Source organism: Diadema antillarum, unplaced genomic scaffold, assembly GCF_040938485.1.
Source record: "Diadema antillarum isolate AM-2024a unplaced genomic scaffold, OU_Dant_1.0 seq00001250_RagTag, whole genome shotgun sequence".
NCBI classification, from domain to species: domain Eukaryota; kingdom Metazoa; phylum Echinodermata; class Echinoidea; order Diadematoida; family Diadematidae; genus Diadema; species Diadema antillarum.
Window position 1 is genome coordinate 859,462 of NW_027272036.1, and position 22,796 is coordinate 882,257.

Here is a 22,796-nt window from a genome sequence, read left to right on the forward strand (position 1 = left end):
GTTGTAAAATTGCGAGACAAATCCAGCTATGTTGAATCATGCTATTGCTTGCAGTGTCCTACACATTACCGCTCATGGTGAGATGCCAAAAACGGGGTAAAATGAGTCAAATTTATCAAGTTCCAGGGAGAAACAAAGTGCCTATCAAAGTAGATGTCTATTTCTCTAAAGCACTGCTATCAGCTGTACAGTCACAGTATTACGTCATCAAGCAATAATTCTGTCTAGGTGTTCGCATATTTTCATACGGCTGCATATTGTGATGTCATAAGACATTGTGATGTCATAATAGATATTGTGACTTCACAGGACATCTGAAATTGTACAAATGCTTAGTTATATTCAGAGTGGATGTGTGTATGTGTGTGTGTGTGTGTTTGGGTCAGCAGCCTCCATTAGGACCAATGTCCCTGCAATGGTCTGTCTCTATTGGTCAGTTTTCAGAGACTGGTCAGACTTGTCATATTTTCCTTGACGAGCCCGAGAATTTTTGGCAAGAAAAATTGTCACTGTGTGACAAGTTTTGTGCCAACCATCATCGTTGCTGCCAGCATTGTCTTGTGTTAAGTGTCAACTCTTGATTTGGGAGTGAGAAGATTCTTGGTGGGATCTCTCGTCTGTAAAACTTGAAAGTTAACATCATTTCTAAATGGAATTTGAAAATGTATTGAATATGAGCAGCTTTTAGGTTTGTAAGGTGATTCTCTAAGTCATCAGTTTTGCCCTGATCAATGAAATGAAATTCAGCTTTATTTGAACCCTATCGTGGCCAGAGGCATATTTCCATTAAAATTACAAAGTCATTATGACTGTTTGGAATTTGAGGAGACAAGTTATGATCATTTGATAGAAATTGCCGTAGTTCTAATGATAATTCAGATTTGTTGACTACCTTTTCTAACAGTCACCCTTTAATTACGATGAAATACGATGCCTCTAATGATGTTCCTGCGATGTTTGTCTCCGTAACGAATGAATTGAACCAGAGAAGTGTTACCTCTGTACAGAATGAATGGTTTGGGTTAGACCGCTGTCAAATATTGTATATTCATATTGTACATTGAAGAACTCAACATAATGAGTGTATGGATCTCTCTGCCTTGGATATTATCAAATATTTGAATTTCATGGTTTTTGTCATCATAAACAACAGTAAGAGAAAACAAGCTTTGATAATAAAAAAAATGACAAAATACTGAAATAATTGTATTCAGTGTCTGTTTCTGTGTGCATGTATCTGTTTAGAATCAGTCTTGGATTCTGTATCGATAATACACATTACAATTTATTTTGTTTGGGATTTAGTAATACAAATAACCTATACATGTACTACCTTTGAATCAGTCCAAAGACTGTTCCAAAAATACCTAATGTGGGTAATTAATACCAATTCCCTCAATGGTGTGTGTGTGTGTGTGTGTGTGTTTATACATTTATTACGAGCCATTTTATTCATCTGCAAACAGTTTTCAAATCAGTGTGATTGATACATTTCCAGTAGACATCTTACACTCTCAAGTTCTCAGCCACATAATCAAACATCACAACTTTTTCAACAAGCCAATGTATGGTTAGTGCATGTCCCAAACGATCCCTGAACCACAGACTTTCAAATAACATGGAAAGGCCTTGTCACGAAGCACTCAAATAGCGTCTTTGTAATCATTGGCTGTGTTTATCAACTTTCCCCAGTTTAAACGACTTTCGAAAGCCCTTTCGAAAGCCCTTTCCATAGCCCTTTCCATAGCCCTTTCGAAAGCCCTGTCCACTCCCTGTACTATTGATATGCCGCTTGTTTTCGTCGGCTGCGTTTATCAACTTTTGATAGCCCTTTCGATAGCCCTTTCCATAGCCCTTTCGAGAGCCCTTTCCAAAGCCCTGACTGCCTGTACTATTAATGTGCCGCTTGTTTTCTCAGACGGGACGGCGAAAGTAATTACCATCATAAAGACATATCTTCCTTTGAGAGTGACGAGTCATGATACAATGCCACATGAATCAATTGTCGTCCTATCTGTTAGGAAGCTCCTGTTTAGCACATACTTCAAATATTTCTGAGTGGCGGCATGAGACATGGGATCGAAGGGAATGAGACTGTTGTTACTCTATTTCTCAAACCTTGTTGGTGAGAGAAACACCTTGTTCCAAGCATATGCGTGCATTACACACAGCTGTATGTATACACCTGTGTACACGTACTTGTGTGCACTTTACGTGGCGCGCGTCTTTTCAGAAACCCGAAACGCATGGTTGCGTAACCGCAGTGATAGGGCGATCTAAAGGGCTTTCAAAACAGCTTTGCGTTTATCAACTCGAAAGGCTTTTACAAACAGGTATCTGATAACCTGTTTAGGAAACCTGTTTGGATCGTCACAAATTTTGGGCTATCGAAAAGGCTTTCCTAAAGGGCTATCAAAACAGCTTTGCGTTTATCAACTCGTGAAAATTCCTTGAAAGCTGTTTGGATAACCTGTTTCTGCCGAGAAAGGAGAGTTGATAAACGCACCCTTTCGTAAAAGGCTTTCCTAAAGGGCTATCAAAACAGCTTTGCGTTTATCAACTCGTAAAAATTCCTTGAAAGCTGTTTGGATAACCTGTTTCTGCCGAGAAAAGGAGTTGATAAACGCACCCATTGTCAGTGAAATGTATGGAGCACTTTTGTTTACACATTGCAGATGAATCACTTTCACCCTTACGTACAGTGGACTCCTGTTATAATGAAGTTCTTGGGACAGGCAGTTTTCTTAGGTTATAGCGAAATTTTGCTACAACCGAACAAATAAACAATAAAAACATAGAGCGATTAATGCTGACGCCTGAATTTCTACTTCGTTGTAACCGGAAGTTTGTTATAACCGTGTTTGCTATAACAGAAGCGCGCTGTACATTGTATATTCAAAGAAATGTGAAACATAACATAACATTCTAGATAGAACTTGCTTGAGGACTCTTTCCATTTTAGAAGTTGATGGCAATTTCACAGTCATTTTCAAATGACCTTTTGTTTCGCACATCATCCATGCACAAATCACATCTATGAACCGGCTCATGTTGCTCTTTTATCAACCCAAACATACTGGTACATGGCATGTTTTTATCTCATCAAAATCAAACCAATACTCTTATAACACATAAAGCAGCCATAATTTATTGGTAAAATATTCACATCACTATTTTTTACAATAGAAACATTATTTACAGTATTCACAATGTTTGATATAAAACATTTTTGAAATAAAAAGTTCACCAGAGACAGAGCACTGAGGTGAGTTATCAACAGTCCAAGCCAACAAAGAGGGCGCCCCTTCAGTGTGCCTGGTGGAGTGATGTAAGAGGAATGCCTAAGTCAGTTACATCAAAGATACACCCCAACAAGTGACCTTCAGAAGAAATCAACTTCTGTCAAAAAAAGGGGACTGAAAACAAAGCCTTTTGTATGTGAGTGCTCAAATCTAAGCCATCATTGTAGTCAGAGAAAACTACAAAGTCATTTTATTCCTGCTACAGGTCATTCATAGCTGTATTCTGTCTTTCACATTAAAGTTGTTCTGTATTTTTTATGCTTTTGCATGATTACATTGAGTCTAAGTAGAAGAGAACCACGGTCAAACTGGGAGAGCAGGTAATAAAATAAACACACTTTTGTCAATTCTTCACATGCTTGTTAGACTTAAGGAATGGTATACATTTATCAAAACATCCATTTGAAATGCAGTCTTATAGGCATGAATTCCTCTTCTGTTTAAATCGTATGTGACCCGCTACAACAAAAGGATCCTAAAGTCGCTGACGGCTGAGCCGAAAAAAATCGACTTTACAGTCACATCATCAAAACTGGTCAAAACAATAGGATATCTGTTTTTGGCATAATTTTGTAGTCTGATGTTTTGTCTATCATCTGCGTAACAGAATGTAACAGAAATGTGTCAGAAGATTTGGATTTAGCGCTGCAACTAGACTCTGCAATTAGCAACGAGGGAGTATCTTATTGGTCCGTGGGTGGCATCCTGATTTTTGATTGGTTGTGTCTAGACCGCTGGCGCAAAGCTTGAATGAACATCGTGGAGGTTGCTAGGAGCATATCTTCTAATGTCAAGCGGTGAAAACTGTCTCACCTCCCCTTGATAATGTAAGTGTCGGAAGGAAAACTTTCAAGGCGTTTTTCTTGAAACTGATTTCCTCAACTACTTGACATGCACTTATTTAATAAAATCATCAATATCTCCGCAACCGAGTACTTTTATGAGTTGTGCTATACATGAAATTAAAGTGGAAGAGTAAGGAAATAATGTCATGTCATTTTCAGAAAATTGCCCTCCCCCGACTTTCGGATCCTTTCGTTGTAGCGGGTCACATACGATTTAAACAGAAGAGGAATTGCCTATAAGACTGCATTTCAAATGGATGTTTTGATAAATGTATACCATTCCTTAACCCTAAAAAGACTGGGCTATTTTGGTAGCTCGAAAGACTGGGGGGGGGGGCCTAAAGGGCCCCCCCTTAAGATCTCGGCCGTGGATCGCGCGATCGCCACGGAAATTTGCACAATGGTAGTGTGCGATGTAATCTACAAGATCGTATATTTAAATTTTCCAAAATAGTCTTCTTTTATTTTATTTTGATTAATTATGCTAATTTATGCGAGAAATCAGACTTTTTTTATCTAAATCAGTAAATAAAGCTCCAAAAGTGCTCATTTTTGGTCTAGATATTCTTTGTAGCATTCTTAGCAAATGTACTTGAAAAAAAATTCGGTATCAAAATCAATTTCTTATTCATTTTATTGTTTTATGAATTTCTTATGTATTTCCTTGTTTTTTCGACCTTTTGTTTTTGTTGTTTTTTTCAGCAAAATTTGTGGCAGACCCTTTTTGAAGCATAATACTAATAAAACAAATTGATTTTAGCCATTGAGAGTAAAAATAAGCATATTTATATGAACCATGTGATAAAACTCAAATTGTATTGACTTTGTACACAAAATCACATTTTTGAGCCATTTTCGGTCTCACGTGCATGTACAAAAAGTTATGTAACTTCAGAACCGTACCCCCGGGCATCACAAATTTGGTGTCAAAATGTGTGGGAAACTCGAAAGAAAAAAGTCATAGAGCATCGCGGCGAGAGCATTGCGTGTTGCTGAGTAATTGCGCGAATTGTCGAGGGGGGGGGCCTTTTAGGCCCCCCCCCCAGTCTTTTTAGGGTTAAGTCTAACAAATATGTGAAGAATTGACAAAAGTGTGTTTCAAATTCTCAACAATCAGAGGAATTCAGATTACGTTTCCCTTCTAAAGTTAGGTCTTACATGAATTAAGTCTAATGTCACTAGTGGGAAATACACATATTTTGAGACTCCATCAGCTCTGAAAATGTTCAACAGCAAGAAGTCCCCCCCCCCAAAAAAAAAAAAAAAAAAAAAAAAAAATCCTCTGCATCAGAAAATATAAATGTGACCCGCTACAACAAAATGATCCTAAAGTCGGGCGGGGTCGATTATTTGAAAATTGCATGATATAATCCCCTAATCTTTCTGCTTTGAATTAATATACGTATAACAAATTTTATAAAAATAATCGGCTGCAGAAATATCGATGTTTAAAAGAGAGCATGTCAAGACGTCTGGAAAATCACTGTTTCGAGAAAAGCGCCCTAAAAGTCTTCCTTTCGACGCAATCGCGATCAAGGGACACGCAAGTCAGTTCTCACCTCTGGACAATAGAAGGTAAGCCCTAGCAACCCCCAAAGAGTCCATTCAAGCACATCAGCGTCGGCGGTCTCCTCACTAACCAATCAGTGACCAGGATGTGAGAAGCGGCTGAGCATAGCGCACCCCGCCCGCACGCACCAGTCGACTGGGCAGTGTGCGAGCTTCACGCTTCGGTTAGCAGCAAGCAGCAAACTGACCAATGAGATCACTCTGGTCGTTGTTAAGGGCAGAACCTATCTGTGGCACTCAATCCAAATTTTCGAACCAGTTTCTGCTTTGTTGAAACGCCAAAAAACATTGCTCAGAAAAACGCTATTTTTTCATCTTTCCTTTGATCATTTTGCTTCAAAATTTCGGTAGATGATAGAAGACATGTTAGACTCCAATAATATATCAAAATCAGAAAATCATACGTTTTGACCAATTTTAATGCTCTGACTTCAAACTCGATTTTCACGGCTTCGACCGTGCGCGACTTTAGGACCTTTTTGTTGTAGCGGGTCACAAATTTCTTTCCAGGAAAAAGTGTTTTTTTTTAAAAATATCACAATATATCATTTTATTTTCAATGAACTCAACGTTGAAAACACAAGAAGCTTCATGCGATTTGCAGATGAAATAAAAGTATGATTTTGAAAAAAAGTAATTTAATCATATTCCTCATTTCAAACACTTTCTAGTCATTGCAATAACTCTTTCATGATAAATGGACACATGGAACATTTTGTAACAAGAATCCTAAGCCTACAAGCTTGCCGCCTGCTGATGTAAGTGGCACTGACCTGACTATTGATGACATCAATATGTCAACTGTGGGGCTACATTTCCACCTGTTCTCTTGCAAATTTCTATTTCCTCATGTCCTGATATCAAGTCTCAATTCAAACAGTCTGTCATCAAAACCCAAAAAGGTCTTCCTCTTGGTGGTAGTTTCTGGCCATTTGTGACTATTTAAAACTTGACAGTGACTATCTAAACTTGACAGTGACTATCTTATCTTGACTGTGACTATCTTCTCTTGATGATGACTATCTAAACTTGACGGTGACTATCTCAGTCTTTCTGTTGGACTCCAGTCCCTTGTTCATCCTTCGTTCCTCTGCTCTGGGAGCCTTGGACCAATCAAAGTGAGAGAACTCCATGATGGATCTCTTCACAGCTCTCTCAGCCACAGCCTCCTCTGATTTCTCTCTCGGTGGACTGCCAGAGAATAATAATCATAAAATATATATTTTGTGCCCATATATTTTAAAGGGGATGGCTAGTAACTGATCAGTGGGAATCAGTGGGAATGCTGGGGGATGATTGTTTCAATCCTTGTGGGATTCATTTAAGAGTACTTTATAAAGATATTGTTGTGTGAACATTATTTGCTTCAGAATGGTTTCATATTCAAGTAATGTGCAGTTTGATGTTTCCAGGTTAGCATGCCCAGGTACAGTGTTGGGGCAGTAAACTGCACATTACTTGAATATGAGACCATTCTGATGCAAATGATTTTCACACAACAATAGATATATAATGTACTCTTAAATGAATCCCACAAGAATTGGAACAATCATCCCCCAGCATTCCCACTGATCAGTTACTAGCCATCCCCTTTAACCCTAATCAGGCTGGGGGGGCGGATTCCGCCCCCCCTCGACGTTTCGTGCAATATCTTCGCAGGGCGATAAGCTCCCGCCGCGATGTTTCACGACTTTTTTCTTTCAAGTATCGCGTAACTTTTGAGACCAAAATTGTTGCGCCCGCGCGTACCGTTTTGATGCGACGCCCGTTCGAAAAAAATTTGTCAACCCCAAAAATTGCTCCAAAACGTGATTTTTTGTAAAAATCCAATGCAAATTGTGTTTTTTCAATTAATTCACATAAAAATTAGAATAAAAACTTAGAATGGACGAAATTAATTTATTTTAGCATAATAAAGCTTCGAAAAATGTCTGTGACAAATTTTGGCCGAAAAACAAACAAAAACAAAAGGTCGAAAAACAAAGAAATACATAGGAAATTTAAACAAACAATCAAATACATAAGAAATTAATTTCGATACAGATTTTTTTTTTATCCTATGTCTCAGGAGAATGATACAAGAAACATTTTTAAAAAGAAATTAGCTTAATTAGAGCATTAATAAGTGATTTAGAGCCCAAAACTGATTTTATGCATAAATTACAATAATTAATTAATATAAAATATCAGACAAATTTTTCTGAGAAAGCAACCATACATTTTGATAGTATACGTCGTGGGCGTTGCGTGTGCCGATTTTCGGCGCGATCACGCGTTCCATAGGTGAGATCTGAGGGGGGGGGGGGGGGGGCAGAATCCCCCCCCCCCCCCCCCCCCCCCCCCCCCCCCCCCCCCCCCCCCCCAGATATAGCATAGCCAAAAAAGCCCAGCCTGATTAGGGTTAAGTTGCGAAAGTCTTGTATTTACTTTGGGCCTATTCCAACAAGCCTGAAAGGCTTTAATTGACCCTACAATGAATATGTTTATACTATGACTCAAATATACAATGATTGTTGTTTTTAATGTGGAAATAAATGAAATGAAATGAAATGAAAATCATATATTATACTAGACACTCTCAAAGAACTGAAATCAATGCCAACAAATTTATCAAAATATTGTCAACTCTGCATAAGTCAATAGCACAAATGTTGACAAATCAGCAAAGTCTACCAAAATAAAAAGGTCCCAAATTACATTCAGAGTGTAATTCATATGTACAAGTAGAAGACAAATATCATCAAATTCATGGTATTTTTCTCTGTCTAGGCAATGTCACCTTGCCCAGAGTTGACTTTAGGTCTTTTATATGTGGTCATTTCTATTACAGCTGCTCTCAAATTATCTTTTACAGGTGTCTTTTACTTCAGTCAACCTTGCACAAGTCAAATACTTCCTCAAGTTGAAGGTCTTTTCAAGTCGTCTTTTCTTTACAATCTATTGAGTTTAATCACTCATAAGTCAAATTTCTCTAAGTGGAAGCTATTTCTTCTGTCCAATCAGATTTGATTGGTTACAGGCAAGGTTGACTGTAGTACCAACATATCTTACCTGTATGTGTCTTTGAATGACTCTTTATCTTAATTTTAGCATTCTTGACTTTTAACTTTTCTTTTTTGAACTTCTTTTTTTTCTGTGCTGGCTCATTCAGGCCACTGAAATCTTTTAATCTGAAATTGTGGTTGCCAAAACACATACGTATTGGCCCAAAATAGAAAGAAAAATAAACAATTCATTATGACTGTTAGTTGTCTGATCCAGCCACAAAGAGATTTAGTCTTTTGATTTTTGGTGGCCTAACATTAATTTCTTGTGGCCCGATCCACTGGGCCACCAGGCCACCACTAATGCAGAGCCTTGTCTCTATAGTCAAAGCTAAATATGAAGACACAACATCAAACTATTTTCAGCATTTGATCAATCCTCCATCCCTTGTGGTAATTTGTCCATGCATCGTAAAAAAAATCCTCACGGCATGACAAAGTGAAATCATGTGCAATGTAATCTGCGTCTGATCATGAAAAAATAAAAAATAAATAAAAAATACCGCAACACCAGATAGAGCAACATCATCAACAGCATCTTAGACGACAAAAATGTGTGCTGCTGTTTTTATATAATTTTTCTCATGATGTGTCCAAAAATTCTAAGTTTTTGAGTGAATATCTCTTTAAATATGATTAGCTCTGATGAAATCTTCTCCAGTACCCAATCATAATTTATCCTTATCTTTAGCATTCTGCAATAACACCACATTTCTACAACACATCCGTCCTACCTGAAGAAATTATTAGCGACCTCTCTGTCTGAAGCCATAGTCAAATTGGAGGCTCTGGTCTCCATGGCAACGTCCTGATCCTGAGATGATTGGACCGGTCCCTGGCAGCGACGCCCAAAGGCGATGGTCTCCAGTAAAGCCTGTCGGTCCTGCTGGTAGAGCTTGGCAGCCTCCTCCCTCTCAGATTTGAGGACCTCTGAGAGAGTCACAAGGGAGACAGAGAGGCTGTTATGTTAGGGATGGCTTCCTTACTTTACTTTCAACAGCACAATTGATAGTGAAGTATGAAATAAGACAGTCATACAGAGTTCTCCATTCTGCTCAAGATGTACTGTAAAACAAGGACTGTTCACGTGCATTTAAATTTCGCGCGAGCCAAGTTTTGCGAAATTAAAATGCACGCTGAAGATCTGGTCTACACTATATGCATTGAATGTTAGGGCAACTTGTGAAAATTTCATTGAGTGAACAAGGCCGTTGGCTCTCATTCACGAAAAATTTCATGCCGCAAAAATATTGTGTTTTACAGTAGGCAACAGCACAATTGATGGTGGGGCAAGAAATAATACAGTCATATGCAACTCTCCATTTTGCTCAAGACGTTATATCATTGCAATATGCAGGCACAGCTTACACAGTGTGTGGTGTGTTTATGGTGTACATTGTATCACAGATGCCAAGGTCATGGAGCTGCTGGGTGTGAGATTTTGCAGTGCGTCAGCATCACCCAAGGAGCAGAGCAACCACAACACCAGGGAGAGTGTAAAGGGGGGGGGGGGGGGTGTCCCCTGGCCCCACAGTAAGGAGCTCCGTCATTTTTAAAGGACAAGTTCACCTTAATATACATGTCGATTTAGTGAAGGCAACAATATTAGAAGAACACATCAGTGAAAGTTTGGGGAAAATCCGACAATCCGTTCAAAAGTTATGAACTTTTAAAATATCTGTGCAATCACTGCTGGAGGAGAAGACTACTACAGTGTACAATGTATGATGTCACATGCGTACAACAATATAAGGAAAATAAAAAGAGAATTTCACAAAACTTGTCTTTTTGAATAAAGTGCACATATCTTCGACTTGTTACTGACTTATGTTAGGGGTAATATTATTCCCCCTGACTTCTGAAAGAGAGAAGTCGAGTGTTCTTTTAATACGTGAGAAAAGTGAGAATATCTTGAATTTTCTTTATACTTTCTTTATATAGTTGTACTCATATGACATCACAAGCTATAGTAGTCTTCTCATCCAGCCGTGACTATGCACAAACTTCAAAAATTCATAACTTTTGAACCGATTGTCCGATTTTCCTCAATCTCTCATTGATGTGTTCTACTAATATTGCTGCATTCACTCAACCCACATGTCGATGAAGGTGAACTTGTCCTTTAAGTTGCAAATGGTGTGATCTTGCCAATATTAAACATAATTTCTTGGTGTATTCTGATAAAAAAAGATATTGTGTCAAAATTAGACCTTTTTGGTCATTGGAAGTCAATGTTTTCTTGTGATTTATGAGGGAAGGGGGGAAGTTTGTGATGCATGAATAAAAGCTTGTAAGGCGTGTGAACCTGAGAAAGACCCCTACGACACGAGTCACAAGCCGAAGGCGTGAGACTTGGTAGCACTAGGAAGGTGGGTTGACTTAACATCACCATATGCCAGGGTTTAAACAACTACTGTAAAAGTAGATATTTTCGCACGACTAATTTTTCGCGCTCGGCCGGGTAAAAAGAGTTTCGCATGTTTTTAATTCCGTGGAATCAACACGACAACTACTGTAACATATGATAAGCAAAAATATTTGCGTACATTTTCGCGCCAATTTCGATAGTTGCGTGAAATGCGCGAAAATTTCAACACCGCGAAAATTTCTACTTTTACAGTAATGCACAGTAATCACTTTTACAAACATCACAATGAGGGAACACATTTTTTTGTTTTGTTCTGTTTCTAATGGATGGAAAAGAAAGTACGACCACATATCAAATGTGTGAATGGATATTGAGAGATTTACTATGTCTCATTGTCTGCCATTATATATGAAATTTACAAATATTTCTCGCAACACCAAATAATATGACACTGATATTAGGGAATCATTTCTCCAAAACACATGGACAAGATAATCTAAAGCGATGACGAAGGCTGACCTAAGTCATTGATTACAAACTTTTCTTGGGTCCAAACATTCCAATTTTATCTGTCTTCCTTCATTCAGCAGTCATATACATATATTTTTTTGTTTTAATAGTGACTCATAACATGGGTATGTAACAAGCCGTTCCGTCATTTATCTGATATCTTTACTGATACTTCAGAGGACAACTCAAAATATTCTCTTCAATCATAATTTTATGACTCCACCATATCTCACCATGTCAGTGCGTAGGGTTCTAAGTAGAGTGTTGCATTTAAGGTAAATATCCTCAAGTCTTGAATGTTTTTTGACATCGATCCAGTAAAATGAAATTGTAAACAAGCTTGAATTCAGTACATTTTGCTCTAAAATACAAAATGAAATCTCAAATTCTTCAAAGAAAGGAAAAAGCTACACTTCAATTGGAATTTTAATGCATGGAAACCAAAATGGGTGGACTAACACAGTATTAAATCACACTTGTGGAATACATTTTATAGCAACCTCATTGTGGATGACAGTTTCTATCATGCTTACGGAGCTAGAACCAAAGAGCTTTTCCCCAGTAATTACTAGAGTGCAGACTCTTCATACACCCTGTACTATTGTTTTATGAGCACACAGGAAGCACTGGATGACAACGAGGCAGTACGCTGACCCCTCATGCTAACACACTAGCAAACAAGCAACCGAGGAGCAGCCGAATCAAGAAGTGCGTACTCGCGTAAAAGTTCAAATACGTGCTGTAAATGTTACTTCAGTACACAAAGTCTGCCAAACACCCAGAGTAAAACATGGGTATGGTGATCGTGCTTTTTCCGTTATGGGACCAAAATTGTGGAATCAGTTACCTCTTCAGTTAAGGGAACTGTCATCGACAGAGTCATTCAAATCCAAACTTAAAACTTATCTGTTCCTTTCATACTGAGGACTGTAATTGCTGTATGTCATTAATATTGGATCAATATTGTATTTTTAATTGGTATATGTTGTATTCTTTATTTGGTATATATTTGTTTTTGTTTACCATTTTCTTATTTGTTGAAATGTTTGAATATGTATATGCATGTATATATATGATATCTTTTCATTTTTGAAGCGCCATGAGCACTGAAAAGTGGACCTGTGCGCTATACAAGTAGCCACTATTATTATTATTATTATTATTATTAAGTGGGTAATGGCAGCCCCCATGAAATCCCTGACACCATTATATAGTTCGCCCTCTAGTGGTGGAGAGGGGAAAAATCTTTTTGGCTATAGAACAATGTGAAGACCCATTACCATTAAACTTACCTTGTCTATCCAGAAGCTGTAGGGGTGGGGTGTGGAAGATGACATAGTGACGATATTCCGTCTCCTGAGCCAAAGGATTCTGGGACAGGTCTGTGGGAGAGAAAAAGACAAGTGGAAGTGGAAGCTACGGAATCTAGGAAACATTACAAATCTAAGCCATGGTAGGAGTACATCTTTATTTTGATGAATCAATGAAACAAGGGATTGTATAGTTTTGGTTCAGACCTAACTTCAGATTTCTACCATTATTATCATTTCTTCTTTTTTTGTGTGTGAGATAATGAGAAACCTCTTCTGAAATATGAAAAAGCATGTCATTACAAGGAGGATTCAATCAATGTTTATTAGATGAAAATGGTTTTGAAATGGCTGAGATACATGTAGATCCAAAACAGAGCAATACTAATAAAAACTGGGAACCACATTTTATCAAAGGCTTTGTTTACATTATTTTTGGCCGTCTCAGTCATTCCAAAACCGCCATTCCAAAACCGAGTTTTATCTAATAAAGTTTGAATTCCTCATAGAATGGTATGCTCTGTATCATTTCATAAGTGGTTTCTTGGTGTCTCACAAACAAAGTTTAAAGCCCAATCCTCATCTCTGCCAATACCATACCATATTCTTAAAGTTCTTGGGAGACTAAAGCATCATGGTCAAGCCATAAAGCATTCCAATCCATAGCGTGACACTAAGAAACCCATATAGCAGGCTTGGTCCATGACTTACTCAGAGTGTGAAGAGCTTGCAAGGCTCGGAGCTCAGTGACCGTCTCCTCCAGCTTGGTCAGTTGGTTGTTGTGTAGCATCAACACCCTCAGGTTGGTCAGAGGGGCTAGGAGTCCACAAACACTGACCAGTTCATTGTCCTGTCAAGCAAGCCAAATCAAATAAATAAATACACAAATAAATTAACTAATCAATTAATTAATAAAAGGTCAAAAAGTCATACCAAATCTGTAACACTGCAGCATGTGGACAGATTACATTCAATATGGTTCAATTTGCATCCAGCTTAATCATACCTGCAAACCCAAAATTCACAAAATAGGAATAACTGGGAGGAAATGATGCAAATATTGGAATTGGGCTAATCTCTCAAGCACTTTATGTACCTCTATCGTAATTATTATGATTATTATAACTATTAGCATGTGCCAAAGTAGGAACATAAGGTTGAATGCAAAGTCTTCTTTTCATACATAGGCTGTTCCCATTGCATGCATAATATGCTAGCAGATGAATGTGCACATTTTGATAATGTTTGTGTGGATTTCATTGACCACAATACTGCATAAAAGTTGTAAAAAATGTTGAGAGCCATGGTATTGGGGAAAACAGTCCGTTAATGTAAAAACTCTCACAAGTACATGAAGAAGGCTAGCTCCATTACCCATGACTTTTGTTTGCTGTTGTTTATTCTGCACTTGTGAAACACAACTGCTCTTGTAAATACACTAATGCAGCATACAGGGCTAAAGGAAGCACAAATTTGGAAACTTTAAACTGTGTAGCCCCTCCAGGAAAATTATACTTGTATGTCTCAACTAAAAAATAAAAAATACATAGAAAAAGCTTAGTCATTCTTATCATACCTCGTAGTCCACGGGCTAAATTGCATATAACATTACAAATACTATGTACACAATTGTAGACAAATTAAAACCTTAAGACAGTTGTAAACAAAATAAAATATTTACATGTGATGAAAATGAGTGAGGAGACATTGTGATTACACAAATCAGTAGGTTGAGCAATACCCGATTAAGGCGATATAATCACATAACATACACAATAAAGACGTATTAAACACTTTAATGGCATACAATCGTGGCGAGTGGTTTGTGCGGCACGGAGGCGAACGCAACATGCTGCCTCCCCCATTCTGTATCAAATGTAGTGACCCCGAATGAGAATAGTGCTGGCTCAATGGGTCAGCGAACAACACTCTAGACTACAAGAGCTCTGTGCTACAAATTTCCTGACCCAAAATGGTTGTCCGAGCGAACCACGTACAAGAGCTTCTGAATGGACGCACATTCTCAGTGCGCATGCGAATGAAGAGAGGCCAAAAGAGCCACGCGTCTTCTGGCCTCTCCCCTCCAATCACCACAGCTCGTTGTCACAATGTTTGTGTATGATACGTACACACACACGTACATACACACACGTGTCTCAGTGGCAGCATTGTCCCACACGTTTACGGATATAGCACTGAGTCTGGCATTGCGCAATTGCATGCACAAACTTCGGTCGTTCGGAGTTTACGTACCATTAGGGATGACGATCGGCTGCCTTTACTAAACAACCAGAAAACACTTGAAAGAAAAAAAAAGTGTAAATTTTCACCTGGAGGTAAAGTTCTGTCAGACGGTAATTGATTGAAAGACAGTTGATCCTCCTCAGTTTATTTCCATTGAGCCAAAGTCTGTTCAGCAGCTTGTACTGGCCAAGGTCACTGACCTCGGTTAGCCCTTGGTTGCTAAGATACAGCTCAGTGACATCAAGATCCTTTCTGATGCCTTGTTGGCTCATCTGATCTTCAATCAGCTGAAAAACAAAACAAAACAAGATGAAATCAGATGAATTTCCTTTAATTTCTTTAACTCAAGGGAGCTGGGAGGGAAGGGGTAGGGAGCGGAGTGACGAACATAATAAAACATATTCCCATTCATACATTCAAGCATATGGCACAGTGTGCCTGGTTGATACCCTTTGCTGATTATTGCTAGTCACCTGAGGTGAACCACGGGAGGTCGGCATCATTCGCCTATTTTCTTGTGTGGATGGGTAGGGGGACCACTTCACCGCTGCCGCGTTGGCTACCCGCTCTTTGCGATGAATGAATGAATGAATGAATGAATGAATGAATGAAGAGGAATCTTTCTATGCGTGTGTGATGGCTAACACACACGCACAGACAGGACCCCCCATTTAATTTGATCACAAGGTTTTAATCACAGTGAACACTTCAATTATGAAGCAGCAGCAAAATACAATGTAATTTACATGATGGAAAAATGATACAACAGTCAACACAATCAAAATCAGGGAGCAATTTGTGAGGAATATGTATGGTTCATTTATCATGAGATTTTTACTTGTCTTGATATACTTTTACCGTAATAAATTACATATCATATCTCATGGTGTTGCGGTCAAGGAAGTTGACGGGATCGGGAATAAACACGTAAGAAATGATTGCTGGTTCTTCGGACCAAGGAGCTTCTCCTTCTTCTTCTTCGTGTGTAGGTCTACTGTCTAAACACCCCTTAGTAGGGGCCAACAGGACAGGGGGTGAGCTGGTGTTAAATTGCGCGGAGAGAGAAGTGTGGGGTCTACGAGCACTGTAGTTGCTTTGCTCCTGGATGTATTGTAGGGTTGCAGCTTTAAATGAGACCTTGTTTGTGATGTTAGAAACTGTTGATGGGAGTGAGTTCCAGTCTATGCTCCAAGCTCCTTGTTCGGACAGTGACAATTTATGTAAAAAGACTTCTTCAGGCGCAACATAACAATCAGGTAATCATGAATGCAACAATACTCACACCTGGCATCTGAACAACGAGCAAATCCAGGCAGTCAACCAACACCCCCACCTGGGCATCACCAAATCAACACAACCTGTAGACCCGATTCCCAACATCATCACCAAGGGATATAATACACTGTTCTCCCTCATTGGAGGATCAGCCTCGCGGAACAACTTCTGGCCACCCATCATTGCAAAGCTCTGGTCGTCCGCTTACTGTATCCCCAGGATGTTGTATGGACTATGGGATTGCCGTTGTGAGGCTCAACAAACGTTCTCGGGAGAAGCTTGACTCCGCACAGGCTCTCCTCTTCAAGAAACCCCTTGGCCTCCCCAAAAGTGCTGTGAATGAAGCTGTGTTCCTTCTGACAGGCATCCTTCCTCTCTCCCTTCATGCTGATCTCTTCACTATCCTCTCCCTAGGACAACTAGTCACACTGCCTTCAGACAGGTTCGAGCACAGGATCCTTCTCCATGCACTTGCAAGCAACACCCCCTCCATCCCCTACTGGAAGCAGCTTCTTACCACGCTGAATTTACCCCCTCTCCTCTCAGACACCCCCAACATTCACTACCCAAGCTGGAGAAGGCTGTGTCGTCGAGCTGTCCACAATCACCACATTGCACAGATTCGTTTTGCCATGGATACTAGGCACTCCCTTGTTCTATGGAAACAATGTAGAAGCCTGCCAACCCCTACTAGTCTGTTTCCAGCTTCCCTGCCTCCACACCTCCGCAATGCCTCAAGACTCTGCTCCCAGCTCGCAACTGGCACCTACCAAACACAGTACTGCCTGATGTCCATAGGCAAGTCCTCCACCCCCATCTGCAGACTCTGTGGAGAGGAGGGGGAGAACACAACCCACTTTGTTGCTTCCTGTCCAACCCTTCAGACCCATAGAGCTGCTTTGATCCAGCACATCAGTGCACTCAACCCTCCAGACCAAGTCATCCAGGATTTCACAGCAAATGACATTTTCATCTTCACCACTATATCTACGGCACTAGCATTCTGTTTCCCTGTCTCTCAAGTCTCATTACCTACCTCTCTTTCTGCTGATATTATGACCCACTGGCACTGCCTCCGATACATTCTCAAAATTCACCTTGCACGCCTGAACCTTATATCACAGCTCAACGCGGATAACCGCTGATCTCCGAATACCGGAGGAAGAACAAGCAAGAAGAAGAAGAAGAAGATGTATTTTACATCACTCCAATTTTAATTAATGGGACTAGGCAGAGATAAAATTTGTAGGGTAGGCCTACCTACACTAGATCTAGTACAGTCTATCTGATGACTGATGTAAACGTAGACCATCCCATCCGTGTTACACCATACATACATGTAAAACATTACCTTCACTGACGTTGAAGATGCTGCCATTCTGTCCTGTTTATTTCCGAGAAATCGTAAAGCGTACTGAATGCTTACGGCTCTACATCAAAACTACGCAAATTTTATTTCCCAATTCCAACCAGAGTCATATTTGCGGTAGGTCTATCATCTCGACTACAGTCTCGAGTGAAGGAAAACAACGAGAGAACATACAGTGAACATCCTCACACAGCATACACGACGGCGCGGCAGATTCTTCGATGTTGACAAGCTGCCTTGGACACCTAGCCATAAAGATTGATTATGATAAGATTTTTTTGTGTGTAAAAATTAATATTGACATAGTATTTATGAGAATATATATTTTTAAAATAAAAAATTATTTTTGCTTTGCATTTTATTTTACCAATTATGATTAAAAATAATATATCATGGATCAGAAAGACTTCTTTTAACTTGGCAAATACAAGTTGATGTACGGATAGCTAATCGAGTGCCAAATTTAAAATTGACATGGTGTGAATGTGATACCAGGTACGACCCCCAAGTTGATCCTATGTAGGCCAATGTTGTTCTTATTTCCCTATCTTAAAAAAGATCAGATTCAAATACAAGTAAGATACGATATTTCAAATAGAGAGAACAAGGAAAATTATGGGGGGATAGCCTATCATCACATGGCCGACGGAACGGGGGGGGGGGGGGGGGGGGGGAGATCGGGCCCTTTTTTGTGCACCATAAGGAATACATAAGGTGTCATCAGTGCCCCCCCCCCCCCCCCCGGCCCACCACCTTTTTTAACCCTGAAGAACCTAAAGTGGCACTAAAATAGAGATCTTGAAATGTGAGCGCGGTAAGGTTATGTTTTTCCACTGAAGAAACCGGGAAATGGAAACTGCGGACCTTTGCTTTGTTTTTTGTTTTGTTTTTTGCGTGTTAGCTAATGAAATCCGGAAGTGCCCCCCCCCCCCTCCCTTTTGAAAATGCTCCGCCGGCCCTGCATCAGAAGAGACTTTGTACCGGTCTTCATATTGTATTTGAGTTTGAATTTGATGTTTGTATGTTTTTTTTTTCTTCTTCTTTCTTCTTCTTCTTCTTTTTTTTCTTCTTCTTCTTCTTTCTTCTTCTTTCTTCTTTCTTCTTCTTCTTCTTCTTCCTCTTCTTCTTCTTCAAGTCTGCCTCCTTCAATGAGCTGAAGATTCTTGCAGACTCGTTCATTATAATACAGTTTATTTCCAGATGTTTTACAAACACAGAGATTAGGGCATTGTGATGTGGACAACAATATTAGAAAATATAAAGGGAATTCCACAAAAATAATATTCATGAAAATTACACATTCCATCAACTTGATACTGACATATTATTATATGGACGGTGAGTTTGCTCAGTCGGTAGCGCGTCTGCCTCACGATCATGTGGCCCGCGGGGGCGGGTTCGAACCCGAGTCTGGACTGAGCATGCAATGTTGTGTGTAAGCATACCGTCCCCTCTAACAAGAGGCAAAACACTCTGCCCCTCGGATAGGACATAAAATAAAGGTCCCTTGTACGACAGAGTAACAACTCATGCACGTAAAAGATCCCGCTTCATTCATTCATCACAAAGAGCAGGGTGTTAACCCGGTGAAGTGGTCCCACCTCATCCAACTGGACCCCATGGAAGACCAGCTTAATATGCTGAATATGGGCTATCCAGCCATCTTCTCAGATGGAAATGAACAAACAAACAGACAATTATGTTATGGGTAGCAATTAATCCCCATGATTTCTGAAAGCGGTTAGTCAAAGTGTTCTTTCATTAGTGCTAGAAAAGTGAGTTTTTGTGGAATTCCCTTTATATTTTCGTTATATTGTTATCCCCCAAAATGTCATATTCTCTAGTAGTCTCCTCATCCAGCGGTTCCAATTCCAAAACTTTAAAAATTCCTAACTTTTGCATCGATTGTCCGATTTTCCTCACTTACACTGATGCTTTCTATTAATGTTGCCGCTTTCACTCAATCTACATTGCTCTTTGGGTTTGGGTTCGCTTTAAAGACAGGGCCGGCAGAGCGTTTTCAAAAGTGGAGGGGGCACTTCCGGGTTTCATGAGCTAACAAGCAAAAAACAAAACAAAACAAAAAGTTCCTCAGCTCACTGACAAGCAAAAAAAAAAAGGGGGGGGGGGGTCTTCAGCGGAAAAAACATAAACTTATACCGTGCTCACACTTCAAGATCTCCATCTGTGGCCCAAACACCTTATGTATTTCTTTGTATGGTGCACAAAAAGGGGGCGAGCCCCGTGAAAGAAAACGGAAAGGCAAGGAAATAACCAAAGAATCTGTTACAAATCATATTGAAAGGGGGAAACGAGCTTTTAAAGATTTGTTGCGGCCATTTTGTGTTTTTGGATTCAAGCGATTTTCATCGGGTGAATTCTTGGCGAAGGTGACTTTACCAATAATTACTAATATGGATCTGCTGCGACGGAATGATAGTGTTAACATGATGACTCTGAACACCATATCTGATTATCACAGTAAGTCTGTGAGTCCTGCGTACCAGTAACTGAAATATCCTCCTCCCCTAAAAAAGAAAAGGGGGGGGGGGGGCGAGGGGAATATAGCAGGAACGGCGCAGTGTTTTCAAAAGTGTGGGGGCCCACTTCCGGGTTTCATGAGCTAACAAAGTGATGACACCTTATGTATTCCTTTGTATGGTGCACAAAAAGTGTGGGGGCCCGAGCCCCCACGGCCCCCACGGCTGCGCCGGCCCTGTATAGGGCCTATACTCTTCGAAGGAGAACAGTTATTAATTTTTTGTCCACCTGTTTCATCTTCCTGACTGAAACTTTTTTGACAGATCGACCATCCCTTGTCAAAACAAATGTAATGTCATGTTATGCCACTATAAGTTTGCGCAGATATTCCACACACTTCAGAATTTAGTTATTCTTTTTTTTTCCCTGCCTTATCACCAGTGATGGCTGCTGATGGCTGCCTTATCTCTTTTTAATGTGTGGGGGTCTTATTTAGTTATCTAAATGTGATGAAAATGTATAGGCCCTGCACAATTTGTCGACACTTCCCCCGCACAAGTATATGAAATGAACTTCCTTCTTCCGGAATCGCACAAACTGACTCAGTTAGATTTAAGGAGATGTTACTTAATGGAATAATTGTTTAAATGTCCACCCTCCGGCACCCAGTCAAAACTCCAGTAGGAGTATTCAGGATTTTAGATTTAGATTTTATTGACTCTTCCGACCCCATTCCTGGGTATGAGAGTACAACACATAATAACAATATATGGTCATTACAATAACAAAGAATACATGTTTGTGATATATTATATAATAATGTCTAAACATACAATAAATACAGTGAGATACAAATTGGCAAGCAAGGTTAACTAATCGTATGAACCATACGACCAAACAATCGTAACATTACAACTAATAGATCGAGTATCACTGGACGCTTAATTTTTCTACCACTATGAGTTAAGTACAATATTTTCTTTCTTGACTATAATACACTCAACTTGTTCAGGCTTCTGCAAATGTGCAAAATATGACATAATCAGCCTCACAAATAATACTAATCTTTTAGGCTGTCCTAAATGCGAACATGAAAATAATCTGGACATGTGTACTGAGCAAGGACGTTCAACCAAAATGATTGCTTAAATATAACTGCTTTCCTTTTCAAAGAAGGGGAATGATTGATACGAAAATATAGTGAAATTCATCACCTGTTTCATGTCTATCATAACAACAAGGGCATTGAACATCCCTTTCATCAAATGACTCACAAATCTTCTATTATTAACTGGCAACTGATTTGACCTACATCTAAAACGGCTCAATGAAATTCTATCCCTCTTACTCAGCTGGACTAAATACCTTTCAAAGAGACTATTCGTCTTAAAAATCCTATAATTTCAACATAACTCTATTTGACTAAACATTTACCCGGTACCATCAAACCCTGTTTAGACATAATCACTTAATCTCAGTTTCAAGGTGCTCACATATCCAGCTATTACTAAATCCTTCCCCTTTTCTTAGCCATAAAACCAAGACCAGCATGGTTTAACATTTCCTCAATATGAGATATCCACTTAAATACAAATGTCGTGTCCTGTGACTTATTAATCTTTGGAGTGTATAAAACCTGAATGAATCTTTAGCAGAAGAACCCTTTACGATCCTCAGCCAGAAGCTAACCATACGATATTTAGCAGTAGGCCCTATTAGCCAGTCGTGTTCTCCCGGTTTCTGCTTGATTTTTACCATATGAAATCTGGTGTAAATCTATTTACACATAACAACGATTTCAAGAATTTCCTATGAAAAAAATTGATTTGACTCAAATCCTCACAACCCAAACTTCACACCCATAATGGTATTGGTAACACTAACTGATCAAACAATTCGCGTTGAATATCCACAGGGAGCTTGAGTTTCTGAACCTTTAGTGACATAGAAAAAAGTGATTTCCTGTGACACCTGCTTAGAAATAGCCTTCTTAAAACTTCCATTGTAATCAAATTGAATACCTAAATAAACAAAATCATCCACTATACATCAAGTTTGTCTTCACGAAAACTGAACAATGGAAAGTTACGTACTTTGCCTCTTGAAAAAATCAGGACCTTAGTTTTTGTATAGTATTGACACTTAACTTCCAATCTTTACAATATTGATGCAATTAATGCATTCAAAGCCAAATGAAGCTCTTCTGCACTGTCGGCTAAAATAAGAGTGTCGTCTGCATACAACAATGTATATAAATGTATAAAAAGATCCTCATTGACTTCTTTGTCTAAAATATCAACACAAACTTTTTCAAACAAAAACTGTAGTCCCTTGAAACGACAACTCAAAAATGATTCAAAATCATTTAGATATATTGCAAAAAGCAGAGGCGATAAACTTTCACCCTGCCGTACACCAACACTACACTGAAAAGCCTCAGAATGTTGACCATCTACTAATACACAAGATTTGGCTTGAG

The 22,796-nt window shown here is 39.2% G+C and overlaps 1 protein-coding gene across 1 annotated transcript; it reads right to left on the reverse strand.

Annotated features, from left to right (window-relative positions):
* Positions 1–6,735: 6,735 nt before the first annotated feature.
* Positions 6,736–16,647, reverse strand: LOC139745301 (leucine-rich repeat-containing protein 72-like). Its single transcript, XM_071655698.1, has 6 exons — positions 16,594–16,647; positions 15,279–15,479; positions 13,660–13,798; positions 12,931–13,020; positions 9,495–9,690; positions 6,736–6,907 (listed from the first exon to the last, which is right to left on the reverse strand). Exons 1-6 carry the CDS (start codon positions 16,645–16,647, stop codon positions 6,736–6,738), a joined length of 852 nt encoding a protein of 283 aa, XP_071511799.1.
* Between the last annotated feature and the right edge of the window lie 6,149 nt (positions 16,648–22,796).